This window comes from Rhinolophus hipposideros (assembly GCF_964194185.1).
Source record: "Rhinolophus hipposideros genome assembly, chromosome: 4".
NCBI lineage: Eukaryota > Metazoa > Chordata > Mammalia > Chiroptera > Rhinolophidae > Rhinolophus > Rhinolophus hipposideros.
The window spans coordinates 68565143-68584145 of NC_138050.1; the positions used below are offsets into that span (position 1 = coordinate 68565143).

A 19003-nucleotide genomic window follows, 5' to 3' on the forward strand; every position below is an offset into this window, starting at 1 on the left:
GAATTCTCCAGAAAGGTCTTCCCTGGAGATTTAATCTAGCACAGCCTCCTCATCACCCCATCTGCGGGATATCAGCTCCAGAACACAAATTTGCCATTTCATTCATCAACTAGAACACTACTTGTGATGGTTAATTTTATGTGTTTACTTGGTTAGGCTATGGTACCCAGTAGTTTGATCAAGCACTAGTTCAGATGTAGCTATGAAAGTATTTTTCAGATGTGATTAACAGTTAAAACAGTAGACTTAGAGGAAAGCAGTATCTCCATGATATGGGTAGGCCTCATCCAATCAGTTGAAGGCCTTAAGGAAAAAGGCTGAGGTCCCTGGAAGAGGAAGAAATTCTACTTCCAGATGGCCATTGAACTCAAGACGGAAACGTTGACTTAAGCTAGAATTGCCAGGCTGCCAGCCTGCCCTGCAGATTTCTGACTTGCCAGTCCCCACAATCAAATGAGCCAATTGCTTATAATCTCATCCTCTCCCTCTCCCTCTCCCTCTCCCTCTCCCTCTCCCTCTCCCTCTCCCTCTCCCTCTCCCTCTCCCTCTCCCTCTCCCTCTCCCTCTCTCTCTCTCACACACACACACACACACACACACACACACACACACACACACACACACACTACTACATGCCACTCTCATGGCAAGCCCTCCAAGAGTCAGTGTTCTATTTATGCTGCGGTTCTTCCTACTACACAGCATCACTGCTAACCTCTGAAGAAATATTATCTCAATTTGTAAAGCATGACTTCAAATCAGGTCACAATGACTCAATTCCAAGCAGACATCACCTTACATTTTTTTGCAACTATGCAGCTCTCATGTTTAAATATTCATGCTCACTAAAAGATATAGATTTTGATACAAAATAATTTAAATGTATTATTCTAAAATGCTGCTGACTTACTGATACAATATGCCTAAAAATGCCTAGATTTTACCTAGAACAATCCCAAAAAGCACTAGTATTTCACGCATATCCATAATTTATATGAAAATGTTTACACCATCACACATCATATGTTGGTGCCTGACAGACTAGCAAAGAGTCTTCAGTTTATTAGGAAGGAAGGTTTTTTTCCCTGTCAGAATTGCATGGAATGGGGCAAAGAAATGCACAACTTTGTACAAATTCAAGTACAGGTTGTCTGCTGCTGACAGAGGAAACTCAAGAATTATAAGGCATTTCTTAAAATAAAAATAACTTGTTTTTATTATAACACTATAGACATGTTATAAAAATTTAAGCATTAACCTGAAGTGTGGAGAGAGGAAAATTTTTGTATTTGTATTTTTTCCCTTCTCTCAACCATTGTTTAGAGTTTTATACTTTATAGGATGAACTGACTTTTAGGCTACTTTTCAAACTTCAGATGAATTTCCCTCATGATTATAAGATGCTTGGGTTTATTATTTGATACCTGAGAGATTTATAACATGTACTTTTTGTGGCTGCCATTACATATAAAACTGATTAAAGATAGAACTTTGTCAGTAGATTATACAAAGCCTTAAAAAATGTGCATTCATTTTTCTCCCCAGGAAAACAAAGCAAAACAAAGAATTAAAACTTTTTTTCATTTCAGGAACAATCTCCAGAAGAATGAAATATATAATTATATTAATCATGCAAGTCAAAACATGAAGATCAATATACTTCCAATCTTGCATTCATTAATGTACAACTAATTTCAAATCAGATTTTGGAAAACCATTTCAACAGTACCTAGCAAATTTTATTTATTTGTTTTGAAGAATGCATCAGAAAATAAGAATTTTGATGGTTGGGCAATAAAATGTGCTGATAACTGATGAGCCGTTCTTACAAAATAAATGAGACTATACTGAAGTCTATTTGAAGAAGAAAGTGGTATGTATAAATGACTGTTCTCTTTCATCTCTCTGGCATTTTATTTTAAAATATAATAAATCATTTACTGATGAATTTATGCTATGATATGGAAATACAGAAACTAGACTAAGAAAAAAAATACATGCCATCTTTATGGTTTAGTAAACATGCCTATTTTACTGAAAAGGCAGTAATTTTTCACATGTAAGCTCAATATGAAAATGAACACACTGCTCAGGCTTAAGTAAGAATAGGTATCCTGGAGGTTCTAACACTGCTGTTTTGCAGTAACACCATCTGGAAGTCACAGTGTATGGAACTGTGATGAAATCTGTACCCCCAAAGAGATAACTTCTGTGTCAAACAAATGGGAAAAGGTCCTTTAGCTTTCCACTTCAGTGAACTTTTATCTGGCTATCTTTTATTTATTTTTTTTTTATCTCCCTCCATACACAATCTCTAATGAACCAAGTAACAAGTTAAAAGATAGTTTATGTGTATTGTGTCAGTCTGGCGAGAAACTGAGTAGTTTAGACACAGGGTGATGGCTAATGTTCAATCTCATTTCGTTCTAGGGAATTTGTTTACAATACGTATTTCCTTTGGGAATTCAGTGCATGGAGAGAAATGACTATAAATGTAGCAGCCTTAAAATAGTCATCTCACCGAAACAATTTGTTTTATGATGCACTAAAATTTAGCATGGCTTCAGAGATTTATTTCCAGTGATCAACTCTAAGACACTACAGCTAGTGACTGACTATTTCCAAACTACTGTCTTGGAGTAAAATGTTTTTCTTTTATAGTGCTTATCTTTGTGTCTTAACTTTTAGTTTTCCCTTGAGAAAACTAATGCATTGCATGGGTACAAGACAGATTGTAATTCTCCGCAATTGGAGTATTTGATAAACTGCCTATTAAGATATCATTCCTCTACTTATAGACTCAATAAAATAATCATTTAAAAATACTAATAAGGGACTCTCCTGTTCCCAAATCAAAATTCCTAATACTAATTTTTCTAACTCATATACTAACCTTCATACGTGTCTTTGTTTTCCAAATGGAAGTATTCTGATCCATGATAGAACCCATTTAATGAAGAAAAAAGCTCGTACACGACAGGGGTTCATTCCTACTGAAGTAGATGAGCATAAGGTTCAATAATAAGATTTGACAATTACTGAATGTTTACTGTGTGATAGCTAGTATTCTAAACTGTGTACGTGGATAATTTAATTCTCAAATGTAAGGTAGGCATATTTTCAGCCACATTTTAAAGATAAGAAAACTGATACAATTAGAGGTTAATGAATGTGCCTGAATTTACATCACCAGTAAGTGACTAATCTTGACTGATAACGTTGGTAGTCTAGCTCCTGAGCCAGTGTTCCTAACCACTGGGCGTTACAGGCTTTCTGAATGAATGGCTGGACTATAATGAAGGAGGAAACGCTTAAATCTAAGTAGTCAGGACACACCCATGAAGCTCAAGTGAAAGAGTGTTGAGAAAGAAAAAAGATAACCTGAAAGGTTATATACAAATGGAAGTAATACAGTTAATTGCCCATCAAACTTGAGCAGTTCTTCATTCATGACTACATTTGTTCCCACTCTGTTTCTTGCTTCCAAGTCTGCTGATTAAAATTCCATTCAAACTTCAACATTTTGCAAATCATACTTGTAATTATTTGGTCAATGTTCATCTCCTCTATATTCTAATTTATATGAGAGATGGCTCATATCTCTTTTGTCCATCACTGTACCTCAGTGATTAAAACAGTGTATGTGACAGAGTAGATACCTGACAGTGCTGTTTTTTCTTATGCCTTATTATATTTTTGTATTTATTATGCTTTATTATAGATTTTTTTAAAACACACACAAATACAGAGAATAAACATCCCTGTACCCATAATAGGTTCCATGATTATCCACACATACAAAAACCTTGTTTTATGTATCGTATGACCATCTTCCCCCATTCATTGAATTATTTTATAGCAAATCCCAGACATCATCTCATCTCCTCCATAAATATTTCAGAGAAGTTATTTTAAATGAATAAATGAAAACACATATTACATATTACCTGTTTTATCAAATACTTTCTAAATCCCCTCAATCAAATGAGATTTCCCCCTTATTTGAAAGCTTGAGGGAATGTTCGAGTCTCTTGTATTTCATAGTCTGTTTTGCTGTGTACAGATATGAACATGTTTTCTACCCATTTTTAGATTCTAAGTTCCTCAAAGGTGGGAACAATGTCTTACTCACCTTTGTATCCCATTCAGGGGTCCACTTCAGTATCTTGAACATGGAATCTAGCTTTTTGTCTTCTACCACCACTTCCAAATACATGTACAAAAGATTCTAAAATAGCACTCTGTCTGTTTCCCTTTCAGCTGAGAACAAGATGATAGATGGCATTCCAAACTGAGGGACTAGACATGAAAAGCAGATGGCTAACAACTGATTTCGAGTCCCTCATCTTGACATCCACCTTAAGTGTATAAAAGGATTGAGGTCAAAGAGGCCAAAGGAGAGAATTTCTTTGAAAAAACTTGTTAGACCGCTGTGGCATTCCCTCTTTCATTCATGCTAAGTGATAGAGCCTTTGAGGGATGCTTGGAGTTTGAAGGATTAGAAGAGCTGGTAGTTGATCTGTGCCCAAGAAAATACACAGCAGCCCATGCTGGTAGCTGAAGCTCCATGGCTAAGTATCAGAGTAAAGAGTGGCAGCTGCTCTGGGTGTAGGCTGTACTTCCACCAAAAGCAAGAGAAAGAAGCAAAGTCTGGAGTGGACCACACCGAAGAAAAGGACCCCACCAAAGATCTCAGCAGAAAGAGGCCAGCAGTGTACCATCCCATGAAGAGGTACGGGAGAGAGACATTGTCTTGAGCACGCAAAAAAAGCCCTAGAACATTAACTCTCAATACCTGCAAAACTAGGAAACATTAATGAGTGATACAAAATTTTAAGACAACAAAGGCACTGCTTTGTCTTACTCCTTCTGTCCCACGTCTGCTCCATCCTACCTCCAGCTCCAAACATGGAGGCATCAGTAACACTGGTTAGAGGACACGGACAGCACATGGTTGTCACATGGTCTGAAGGCTGTTCAACTCCCACTATAGGCCTCCTAGACTAAAGCAATACCTAACTGGGGAAGGGGAAAAACAACCCTTTTAAGTGATGGTCAGAGTTTTGAATAAGTTGGACTAGATCTTTTCATTGCTGAATTTAGACTTTCATGGAACTGAATGTGATTATTAATTTTGGACTGTTTCTGGGACTAATAATAAATGAATTGTCCTTCAGACACTAATATAGTAGTTTTTCATTATCCATTCCAGATACATTCCAGACCTCCCAATAGATGCCTGAAATTGCAGATGGTACTGAACCCTATGTTCTTATGTTTTTTCTATATATACATGTACTTATGTTTTTTCTATATATACATACATACCTATGATAAATTTATTAATCAGGCACAATAAGAGGTTAACAACAGTAACATAATAAAATAGAACAATTATAACAACATATTGTAATAAAATTTATGTAATGTGGTGTCTCTCTCTCTCAAAATATATGGAATTTTCCACTTAATACTTTCAGACCACAGTTAACCTTGTATAACTGAAACCACAGAAAGTAAAACTGCAGATAAGGGAGGAACCACTGTAGTGACAAAAAAATTCTGAGAATTGGCCACGATTTCATTCTAGTGATAAGGTAAAAAGCAGTCTTCTGAGTGAGTTTAATGAAATAGTTTCTGTTTTCACTTTTCTGAGTTCCGTTCCCTGAATGTAATGATTACATGTTTAACAAGAGACATTGACTTCTAAGCCTTACAATAAACCAGTGAAGAAAGATTAAAAAGGAACTTTTTAGTTCAGCAGATGAGATACCATGTAATTACTGCCAAATTAATGGAACATTTTCAGAAAGGACCAAAATGTTTATAGTGACCTGAGAAGGATGGATGTTTTCCCCGACTTTGACATCTGTCTGGGATATCAGGACTTAGAGCAAAGTTGGTAAAATGTGCATCCCCTTGCTACCGTCTGATACATTATTTCCTATAGACCCAAACTATGAGAAAACTATTCCAGGCAAGCAAGTGCACTAGAGCAAGGCAGAAGGAGCACACAGCCAAAATCTCTGGAAATTTTATGTTCATTACAAAGCTGATATATCACCTTTCCCTGAGCTTGCCCCACTGGACCTAGAATGCATATTCTACAATGCGATCAATTTGACAGGACCCTACAATATACCTAAAACTACCCTTCTTCTTTCTGTCACAAAACAACAGAAATGTTTCTGTTCCTCCCTGACTGATGATTGTAAACTCAGACTTTTGACCTTGGGCAGACCTTGTCACTTTATCCACCCCTAACCCAAGTGCTTCAACTGTGATAAAGACGATCACATCTAATATATCTCTAACCCAGAACACATGAGCTCCGTAGAGTTTTTTAGACTCTGGTTTCACAAAAATGTCTATGGAAGTATACCCAATGAGACATGCAGGATTTTAAGGTTAAGTCAGGGGAGAAAAAAATAAAAGAAAAAATCAGCATCCAGAGTCAGTCAGTCAGCGCAGGTAGAAGCTTTTATGATCCATCTCCTTTCTTCTCGTCTTTCAGGCACTCAATTTCATTTTGGACCTACATAGTACCCACCAAAGGGTTATCACTAACCCACATCCAAAATCCCCACATGTCTTAATGCTCACTGACACTTATAAAAATAAAAATTACTTTTCCTCAAGTATGTTTAAAAAATTACTGATAGGAATTCAATGAAAATAATCAGTCTTGGCCTCTCAAATAATACAGAAGCTCTGTTATAAAAGAAATTGAAGTAGATAAGAACAAAGAAGATATATATGGCACATAACTACATGTGCAAAGTTTTATAGATGTAATGATGGATTTGGACATTACAACAAAATACAAATAAGGGGATTCATTCCCCAGCGACACAGTTAATTGTGGGAGTTTGGAAAAGCTGTACATACAGTTGCATGGAGAAAATAATTTAGTTGAAAATTATTCCATTAGCTATGGGAATTTCAAGGTCCATGATCCATCACTGTGATGGGGTAGGAGTGGGATGGCTTCTAATCACACCTTTCAAACACCTTTCAATTCTGAACCAAATAAGATAGCTCATAGGTATGAAAACAAAGATGACTATTAAGGAGGTATAGTTCAACAATATTAGAAACCTAATTGAACAAGTAGAAATTACAAGTAAAAACAAAGAAGTAGAAAACAGACTGGTGTTTAAGTCATGGAAAACATACTGCCGTTGCACAAGCAACACAGTACAAGCAACTAGTTGTTGCATTAACAAAATTTTAAAAAATTCTGAGACCTGATTTTTTTAAAAATGTAGTCCATAATGTTTGCTAACTAGGTCAGGTATTTAAAAATATGTATAAATAAAATCTAATTGAATGCATAAGTTCAGGAAGAAAAAGAAAGATAGAAGATGAAGTAGCTTCCAGATAGATACTAGGTACAATTTTTTAAAAAAAATGAGGTTAAAAAATGTATGGCCAGGAAAAATGTCATTGCCTGGGTGGAAAGAAAATTGATGATAGATAAGTATAAAAATCTCAGCAATTTCTAAGGTTCTATATTTTTATCTTAGTTTTACAAATTCAGTCATAACATGTTGAGAAGGGGCACCTTATGGTAGGAGTTCTAGAAGAAACACTGTCTGAAGAAGCATTAAGGAACATTAACTAAATCAAGATGAAGTAGAAATCACGTGGATTATTAATTTTACTAGGATACTTAACAGCTACTCCTTAGCTTAAAAATTGTTGTGGAAGTCACAAATTCTTGGAGACTGAGGGAGAGTTACTGGATTATCTGTCTATTAATCAAAAGGGAAAAGAAAGCCCAGATAATTAAGTAGCTGTCTCCTGAACTTCAATACTCAGAAAGATGAGTACAAACCATCAAACAATCAATTTGCATTCACAGAGAACTGAGAACAGAGAAGGAACTGACATGCCTTCCAGAGAACAATTTGGGAAGAAACAGGAGAGGCAGGTAACAGGGATTTTAAAAGATGCAGACTACATGGATTTCAGCAATACATTTTAATCTTAAATCAAAAATTGTTTGAACTGTTGACCTCGATGCTGATGTACAGTACATGGAATGCATGCAGTCTTTCAAATCATTTGAATCAAAATAGATTTTGTTTCATGAATTAAACACTCCTTTATATATCACAGAGAATGTGATTTATTTTCATCTATAATCACAAAAGAATTCCACCTCTTTTGATGAGCAGAAAGGTGATTTCACCTAATTTTATAGGATTGTCATAATATTGAAACAATCTGAATGATTCTTCTGTTATTCAAGTCAGCATGTCTGTGCACATAAATAATCTTATCAATCATTTCCTTAAAAATGGCTTCAGGAGAAGAAATCCTGCCAAAATAATCAGTTCACTCTTATAAGGAATAATAGATTCAATCTTGGCCACCAATTTATCCTATTAATGAGTTTGGCAGAATTCCTTTGGAATGAATTTGGTGAGTATTAAAACCCACCATAAAAAAAGAAAAATCTCTATCATCCCCAAATGTGGTATACATTCAATTGACATTTATTTCTTCAAAATTCAATGGCATTATTTAGTAGTTCTCTGAAATGAACACCTTTTATGAGGATCTTGTGCTGTAACTGATCATTGTTATACTTTGTTTTTTCTCAAGGTAAAAGCAGTTAATAATTCAAGATTGTAACATTCATCAGGACTTGACTTTATATTGAAGCCTTCTTAGATAAATTCAATAGCTCAGTATTGAACCATATTCATTAATGCTTTGACAAAACTATATCACAAAATTACTATGAAAATCAGAATTGGTTGGAAATTGAATTTAAAAATAGCACATCTATTTCAAAACAAATTACGAAAACAATAATGCTCTATAATATTAATGTCACTATAACACGTTTTCATAAAATGTAAATAAATCAATGCAAGTGGAAACATAAAAGCTCTTCTAGCACTTTTAAGTATATTAGCAGGTTTTATATAATTGTCTAGAAGTATTCTATGCAGAACCAATATCATTGCTTTTTATATTATTTATTCAAATTTACTGGTAAAATATGTAATATTCTATTTTAACTGTTTTACTTGATAATTATTTGTAATTATTCCACATTAGCAGATATAAATATGCATCCTTTTTCACTGCCAGATAATATTCCATGGTGATTATACCACACTCAATCAAGCAGATATGATAGATATTTAGATTTTAGCATTGCCATTTCATTGAAAGAAAATATCCTGTTCTATATTTATATCGAGAATTGACTAAGCCATGATAGAAATTACAATATGAATTATATTTTTAAAAAGTCAAAGTACCCATGAGAGTTTCCTCACAATCAAATAGAAAAAAAGACAGCACCCAATCAACTTACTTTGGAACATTAGGGAGTAAAATTTTGGGAGAACTAAATGAGATAATGCTTGTGAAACCTTATCTGACTATTAGAAAATAATAAGGGCTGAAAAATGTTCATTTTAGAAGTAGCCCAGAGATGGTGGTCAGGTGCCAGTGTGTGAGGTGAGTCAATGGGTGTGAAGTTGGGTGAGGATCGATGAGATAGGAATGAAAGAAAAGAAATATCCTCACGAAGGGAAAATGTCAGTTAATGTGATGAGGCAGAAAGATGTTCACAGGACCGTAGAGTCCCACAGCACACTTGGAAGTGGTTGACAGACAGGAGGCCGGGGTGTCCAGCAAAGGGGAGACAAGAGCTGGAAGCAAATGAGAATAATGAAAAAGAGTCACTCACTTTCTTTTTCAGAACTGTGGACACTTTTTAGAGAATTCTTGCTAAAGATGACCTTTCTTTATTCAGAAACCATGAATGAGGTCTTAAAAAATGTAGTAGATAGAAGAAAACATGTTTTTGAAGTTGAAAATACTATCTCTCTAAAAAGTTTTCTCAAATCATTGATTTCTCCAACAGTATTTCCTATTAGACAAATCCCAGACTAAACAGTCAGAGAGCAGTGGGACAAATTGAAACTAAGATTCTTACAGCTCTAGAATCAAATGATATAATGTAATGTATCAAATCTATTTATATTACATACTAAATCATTCATTAATCACCAGGAGATTCTCATTAGTTCCTGTATAAAAATTGTTAATACACCAAAAAAATTAAATTCCAGCTTCAACAAGGTGAAAAGATAAAGTATAAGTCAAAATAGAATTTAATTACTAGATGTAAGTGGCAGAAATTTTATTGACATATATACTACACTACTACACGCAAAGTATTATGCATACTATGACTTCTCTCAGTAAAGGCAAGAAAGATCCATTTAGAAAATATGTTCAGTACCCAAAGGGCATAATGAAAAAGGTGCATCTGTCATGTCAGTCAAATATTTTATTTAAATTTAATTATAGTTCCTGTCTTCAATATTTTTTCTATGAAATCTAAGAATCTCTATGAGATATTCAGATATAAACAACAAATTATTCATTATACCAGGAGTATAACATTTAACTGTAATGAATATGATCACCAAAAATTATGCAAATAAATTTTATTGTACAAATTTATATTAAAATTAATTACAGTATATGTTTATCATAGTAATTTTATTTGCTACATGACATTTTAAATGAACTCATCACTCTTGTGGTAACTCAATCACGTATCTGCACGTGGAGTATGCATATTTGTAAATCACAAAGCTTAACACTCTTATCTTTCTTTTCGCACATTGATCAAAATAAAATACACTAACACATTCAAATCCAAATGCAACACAAGCCTATACTCTATAATAATCATCAGCACTGGAAAATCAAAGGACTAATTCCCAGCCAATTATACTGACCACTGTTATGTATTACAGAGGGAGAAATTAAGACTTTCCCAAGCAGGGTATTACTTGAGAGTATAATCAGTTATAGGAAGCAAAGGAAAAGAAACTAAGAAGTTATAGACAGTGAGGAAAAAGGTAAAAGTTAAATTTTCACTCCTGAGCTTGAGGAACAATTGACAACACACCAATAAACAATGCTTCAAACATACTTATAAAAAAGTGTCCCCACTCTTACATAGATACACACACACACACACACACACACACACACATTCAAAGTGACACTTGTAGGATAGACATATTACTACTGCTGATTCACAAATCCATATATCAATGAATCTTTGTACAGTTATCACATTTTGCCAAATTTCCTCACTTTCTAATACTTAGAAAGTTGAACTTAAAAAATAAGATAATTGATAAACGAGACACATTAAATAGAAGGCAACGAACACTTGATTTAAAAAGTAGGATTTGGGGATAAGGCATAGATAGGTAGAAGAAAGAACTTTCAATACACCACGGAACGCTGTTATATTTCTAAAATGTCAAATAGAGAACATTTATTTTTAATAAACTAAAGAGAAAGAGGAATTAATATATATTCCAACCTATATGGCAAAGGTAAAACTGGAGTAATCCATTCAAGATCTGGGGAAAGAAAGCAAAGATGAAAGTAGCCATTATGTTTTCACAGACCACTACACATAAAATACCTTTTTACTATATCTTCTCCATTCCAGCATGGCACTCCATCAGCAGCGGCTAAGTCATTAACACAAAGCTGATCAGCTAAGGCCCCATAAAATGTCCTGTGCAGTCGAAGGCTGTTGATAAATTCTCTGAATGGAAAAAAAAAAAAAAATTAAAACCAAAAATCCGTAACAAATGCCAATATAAATGGCATAATTTGTTATGTAAAATGTTTAGAATGCAACTTTTTTGTTTCCTCTACTTATTTTCAGATTTTTTTCTAACTTTTTTAACACTCAAGATAAAAACTACATTTAAAAACAAAAGAACACCAGTATTAAAATTAATTCTTTTGAATAAAAGCTATCACTGGGTATGAATCTTGTATAACTCCAGTTCTAAGAATTATGAATAGTACACACACACACACACACACACACACACACACACACACACACATACATTTAGCTTCCCTAAAGCCCTCACTAGCTCCTGACATCTAAACCACAGTGATAACTAATTACTTCCTTTTCTATATAGAAATGTTAGAGATTTATAACATGCTAATTGATTGCTTACTGATTTAAAGTTAGTAGATTGATTTTTCTATCGGGGTCATTCTTTGGTGTCTAAGAACATAAAGTAATATGTCTTTCCTAAATAAGACAAAGCCCAGATATGTAACATATTTCAGAAGTATAAAAATAAGTTATTGGAAGGAATAACATTTAATATATTAACTAAGTTTTTTTCTTCTCACTCTACTCCCCTCCCCCCATCAAGCACAGAAATGGAAAATTCCACACAAAAGCATTTTTTTTTCTGTTTTTTATTTTTAGAAAGCCAAGACTTTTAAATTTTAAAACCAAGACTTTGAGGTGCCAAGAACTTGAGTTTTAGCATTTCAAAGACCAAGTCCCAGAGACTTTAGTTTTGATTTCTTTATACAAATGTACATTTTAGAAAAAAAGAAAAAGAAAGCAAAGCCACTAGCTTGATACAGAGGAGATAATTTCTGGACTAGAAGGGAGGGGTAGGAGTAGGGAAATTTGGAAGGTCAGCTTCAGAAATTCATGGCATGAGTAGTTGAAATGTAGCAATTATTAAATTATATCCCTCTTTGAAATTAAAAATAATAATCATTTATTTAAAAATGAGATCAAATAGGAGAGGTGGCTATATTATGTTACAGCTGAAATAACCACTTTAAAAATTAAGTATGATTTTGACAGCACTGATGTTCAACCGTATTTATTTTATAATTCTCTCTCTTATTGGTTTTCAAAGAGCTATTTTATTTTTGACAACTGCTGGAATTGTAAATAACCATTAACGTGTAGGAAGGACAACTATAATTTTCAAATATGCAACACCTTAAATCACAGAAAAGATCAGGAGTTCCCACGGCAAGTGTTTGATGAGTATTTAACCAAATTTTTAGCAAAGCTTGACCAGACAAGTGATAACAAAAAGGTGGCAGAAAGCATATATCTGACTCAATTCTAACTTATGCTCAGTTTAAGAAAAGGAGCTTTGTTTTCTAGCTGGCATAGTAACTACTTATTTATACCTTAAGACAGTTTTCTCTACTGGAAAGTACGGCCCTCCATGATGCTACATCCTTACTAACTGGAATGCATGGATAAAAATCAATTCTCATGTAATAGTTACTAAAACATAACTAATTAAGCTGATTGGTTCTTTCCTAGAGATGTAGAGGTCAATGAATGGAAAGGCATGTCCTGAATCCATTCACTTTTTTTAATAAATGACCACCTATTTAGAATCAAGCAGTGTTCTAAAAATGAAGACCCCTGGCACAAATGGCTGCAATATTGAGACCACCAAATTGATGGTGTAAAACTGAATAGGTATTTTTTTTTTATGGAATCTACACCTCCTATTCCAATCTTGGTGAATGGCACCCTTGTTTCATTTATCCCTTCACAACCAATAGATCTTAATGGGAAAGCTTTACATCTTTCTTTTGCATTCCCGTGTCCCAGGGCTACTGCAATTGCCTTAGTCTAAGCTCTTATCTTCTCTCTCTGGAATGAAAGCACAAGGATTACACATCTCTAATCTCCTAAACAATCAATTACTTCCCATCCTCCATGAAAGCCACCTTTTAAAATTCAAATCTTATATTCCACAGATTATGTCAATCAATTGCTTAAAATTATCAATGGTTCTTCATTCTCCGCATCATGAAATCCGAATTTCTTGGAAAGACATCTAAGACACCCTCTCACCTCAAACTGAGCAGTACCCCAAACCATACATTAGGGTGCCACAAAAGTGAGATACTTGCTATTCCCCAAACACGTCTCAATGCCTTTGCATGTGTTCTCTCTGAAAGGATTATATCCTAGATTTCTACTCATTCTATAATTTGTCACAATATGAAACACTATTGAGTCCCAAGCTCTGCATTGGCACTAGGAATTCACAGCTAACCGAGACAGTTCCTGCCTTCTAGAACGCACATTCTGGTGAAAATCCACAATAACAATACAGCATCAATAGTACCACAATTGAGGACAAAGAAGAAATCAGGAAATATGTATGAAACCAGGTTAACACTTTAGTGTTCCATGCAGAAACAAACAAGCAAACAACAATAACAACAAAACCAGCATAAGCAAAGGTAAAGAGGAAAGAATATTGTATGTTCAGAGGAAGAAAATACAAGGATGTGAAGAAAAAAAAAGCCTGCCAGTGAGCGTCATGAATAGCGATAGGTTTGAAAGACACAAGGAATCTAGAATTGACAGGTAAAGGAAAACTTTTAAGGTAACTTCTAATTGTCTACCCAACCCCCTCCACACACACACACACTTCCTAATGACTGAAGGGGTTGCAGTCATTCACTAAGATAAAAAATAACGAAAAGGAAATATCACCTTCTCAATGTCCTACACTATACTTATCCTATCCAATACTGTCATCTTGCCATGGGACCTATCATTATTTTAGAATGTAATGTACTTACTTAAGTTTTATTGTTTCTCATCTGTCACCCTGCTCTAGTAAAAAAGACTTAGGCAGTCAGTGATTTTTTTTTTTTTTTGGTTTGTTTCATTCACAGCTAAAGATATTAAAGAAATGGTGAAGGCATATAGCGGACTCAATAAATGGCTATTGAATAAATGAGTGAAAACTAATTAATAATTAACTCCATCCTTAACATGTTCACTTTGAGATTTCTTTGGAATATCCAGAAAGAAAAATCAAATAGAATGTTACTTTCAAACTTAATATGTGTCACACCATCTGGAGATCTTGCCAAAATGCAGATTTGGGTGTAATAGTTCTGGGGTGACACTGAAGAGGCTATATTTCAAGGAAGCACCAGATGCTGCTGATGCCGCCAGTACAACAACCATGAAGACCATGGAAGTTTGCTGGTGGGTATGTAACCTTGGCCCTCGCTGCACGGGACATGCGAAGTGAGATTCATCATCAACAGAGGTGGTGATCGAAATCATGAATGTGGATGAAATCTCTCAGGCAAACATGCAGTCAGAAAAAGCCGAAAGGCCTCAGAAGTGGAAAGAGCAAAGGGAGGAAAACTTTAATGTCAGAGAGCAATGAAAACAAAAAAGAATGAGAGATTTTGAAGTTTGACAGATTCTCCACAGTACAAAATGCCACTATGAGAGGTTAACTAAAATACTGAAAACGTCCTTTAAATTCAGTGATCATAATTGTTATGGACTGAACTGTGGCTTCCTAAAATTCATAAGCTGAAATTGTAATCATCAATGTGACTGTAATTGGAGAGGGGACTTGAAAGAGGTAAATGAGCTTTAATGAGGTCATGTGGGTCCCACTCTGATAGGACTGTGTCTTAATAAGAAAAAAAGAGATGCCAGGGGGCGCATGTACACAGAGAAAAGACCATGTGAGGACACAGGGAGAAGGTGGCCATCTGCAAGCCAAGAAAGGTCTCAGGAGAAACCAAACATGTCAACACACCTTGATCTTTAACTCAGAGCCTACATTACTGCGAAGAAATTAATTTCTGTCATGTGAGCCATTCAGTCTGTTGTATTTTGTTATGGCAGCCCTGGCAAACTAATATAATTAAAGCATTTGAAATAGGGTAATAGAATTCATATTTGCAGTATCATGAGCATTAAACAGAGGGTAAGAAACTGGAAGTGGAGAATCTCAAAAAGAAAAATTAAGAGAGTTTTGTTTGTGTGTGTGCTTGTTTGATAGAAGAAGAGAACTGAAAATATTTGTGTGTGAAAGGGAAGGCGGTAACAAGAGTATGGTGTCATTAGCTGGTTCCCAAATATCCCGATTCTCTATTGTTGGGGCGCAAAGCCCCTTTAAGGCTACCTTTAATTATGGTACTTGCTCTGGATTCTGGTAAATGTATGCAGAAGTGATATATGTTCCCTCCAGGCTTCAACTTTTATTGCCAGTGGGGTTTTGCCAGCTTCCGTTTCCTTCTCCTGTGATGACAGGCAATACGTCACGTGTGGGTTGCTATCATTCTGGGACTTTAAAGCCAGGAGACCTTGAACAGTGACCGTGGCTGGTTTGAAGTGGGCATAGGCTGCTAACAAATACTTTTGCGTGTGTGTGTGTTTGTGTGTGTGTCCAAACCAATAATAGGTTGGGGTTGTTTTGCTATTACGTCATAATTTAGTCTTTTCGTTAATACAAAGACAGGAAAAGCAAATGAATAATTGATGGATCACAAATTGAAAGCAGGTAGAGTGGTTAGCATTGGAGCAAATTTTCTGAGAGTAAAATAATGAAAGAAAGTCTATGTGAATGATGAGATAAGGTTTGATTTGTGAGGACTAAAATTTGAGGGGAGATCCTACTTGGAACTCTATATTCTGTGTTTGGAAGTTTGTAGGACACAGGAATTAAGAGTGGTATTGCAAAATGTCATTGCATGAAGGCCCAGAGGATCTACATTGGAAACAGAAAAAAAAATAATAATTGGGGGAAATGAAGGAGTTAAAACACTAGTTGCTATAGTGAGGTGAAAAGATTTATCTACAGAGCCAATTAATGTTGGTCTTGTTACAAGAATCCACACTTCAGTTCCCAGCTCAATACTCCGTCTACAACACACCATGTCTCTTTTTCCAGTTCTACATGAAATGTCTCAATGAATAAAACATTCTTTGGATGATTCAAAAATTAGGTTTCTGGAAGGGGGACTATATCCACACAATGATTTTTCTACAGTCATGAGAATATTTCCATTTATAATTAGGAGCATAACAACTGCAGGGAGACGTTAAAAGTTCCAGCTAATTATCCATAAGGGACTGTGTTACATATGCCAGTTGCTCATCTTGGTTTTTAAAACATCTCTAGAATACAGAAATCAAATACAATCACCAAGAGTAACAGTTTGAAAACATATATATATATACATATATAGAGTTAAAGGAAAACATTCCATGACAGAATATTTATTCAAAGCCAACGTGTCAGGACCACATGCAGATTCATAATTTCTCATTTGGGTTTGCAATAGTCTAACAAATGATAGTCTGCCTCTAGTTTTGCCCATCCATCTTCCCTTCACTGCATGCCCCAAGCTGTTACAAGAATTAGCTTTACAAATCAGCCATATCACTTCCCTGCTCTGAAATCCTAACAATGCAGGTCCAGTGTCTGACTATGGCACATCATCTCTCTACTCTTTGCCCTTAGTCTCCTATGACAGTGCTCCTTCCCTACCCTCCCACACCCAAGATAAACCACACTTACGAGGTCTGGCAATTAAGTTCGTGAACTTATTGAACTGATGTTGCTAACCTTTTTTTGATATCAGAGGGATTATTCATTATGAATTTGTACAAACAGTTAACCAAGTTTACTATTTGGAAGTGCTGAAAAGCTGAGTGAAAAAGTTAGCTCTTGAACTTTTCGCCAACAATTCATGACTCTTCCATCACGACAATGTACCAGCTCACAAAAAACTGCCTGTGAGGGAGTTTTTAGCCAGTAAAGAAATAACTGCATTGGAACACCCTCCCTACTCACATTATCGGGCCCCCAATGATGTCTTTCTTTACCTGAAAGTAAAGGGAATATTGAAAAGAAGACATTTTGATAACATTCAGGCCATCAAGGGTAATACGATGACAGCTCTGATGGCCATTCCACAAAAAGAGTTCCAAAATTGCTTTGAAGGGTGGACTAGACACTGGCATTGGTGCATAGCTTACCAAGGGAAGTACTTCTAATAGTGATATTCAGCAATGAGATATGTAGCACTTTTTCTAGGATGAGTTCACAAACTTAATTTTCTGACTTTGTATATTTCATATCTCAATATTTACTGGATAAGATTCCAAGTTTAACATATGCAATTTCCTCTACAAGGAACTGCCTTTTCCCCCTACTTCATTCTCCTAACCTTCCACCCACACTTGAACATCCAGTTTAAACCCTATCTCCTCTTTAACCCCTGTCTGACCAAGCCATGCAGCATTTTGGTTGGTTCATCCTATTTCTCACATAGCATTTGGCATCTGTTTTACCACCATTGCTCTTTGGTATTATTATTCCTCTGTTTGTCTTCCTCACTGATATGGGGGTGTTCACTACGGGCAAGAGCCACGTCTTCTTTATAATCCCTAGGGTTTTGATCATATCTTTTTGTTTAAACTTGTATTTATTTTAAGTGTTTTTCCAGGACACATCAGCTCCGTGTCAAGTAGTTGTTTCAATAGAGTTGTAGAGGGTGAAGCTCACAGTGGCCCATGTGGGGATCGGACCAGCAACCTTGTTGTTAAGAGCACCACACTCTGACCAGCTGAGCTAACTGGATGCCCCTGGATCACATTTTGATATCCAAAAAGCACTTACCAAATTCTTGTTGAATTGGCCTCAGATTCAATGTTAGTATTTAACAGCTTCCAAAATTAGACGTTTCTTCAAAAAATACAGTTTTAAAATGATAATGATAATTTAAAGTCCTTCAAGAGCATAGTTGACTTGGGAAACTTTAAATGAGGAGATCTATCCCTAAACTGTGGGGAAATAGTTGAAAGATCTTCCTGGTGTGTTGCATTAGAAAATGGAAGAAATGTAAAGACCAGGGCACAAGCTGTGCCAGAGTCTACTACACAGGCTCAAGACACATTATATATGTGATGCTGAAATTAATATGTACTGACACATTAATATTTAGTAACACTGCTTTCTATGATAGCTAGCATAATTAATACATCCCAGATATACTGTGTTACAAACAGTTAAAAGGAGAGTTAGAGATCATCTGTTCTAGAAGCTCTCTGCCCTGACTGAATTTGAACATCACTAAGGAAACATGTAAACTGTACACCTACATTTCTCCCTCACACATTAACATTTATTGGTCTGGGGTAGGACCCAGGCATCTGGGTTTTTCTGAAAGCTTCCTATAGGGTTCTAATGTGCAGCCAGGGTTGGGAAACACTCTTATTTTATAATTAAGTGTGTAATTATACACACTGTATTATATAATAGTGTTATACAATATAACACTATATTGTACAATATAACACTATATTGTATAACACTAT

At 35.3% G+C, this 19003-nt stretch overlaps 1 protein-coding gene across 1 annotated transcript in view; it reads right to left on the bottom strand.

Annotated features, from left to right (window-relative positions):
* The window catches only part of GPC5 (glypican 5), a 1240359-nt gene that overhangs the window by 919430 nt on the left and 301926 nt on the right, over positions 1-19003 (bottom strand). The window contains exon 5 of the mRNA XM_081046138.1: positions 11480-11605. Within this exon, the coding sequence (XP_080902264.1) occupies positions 11480-11605 (126 nt within the window). The remainder of the gene's footprint in view (positions 1-11479; positions 11606-19003) is intronic.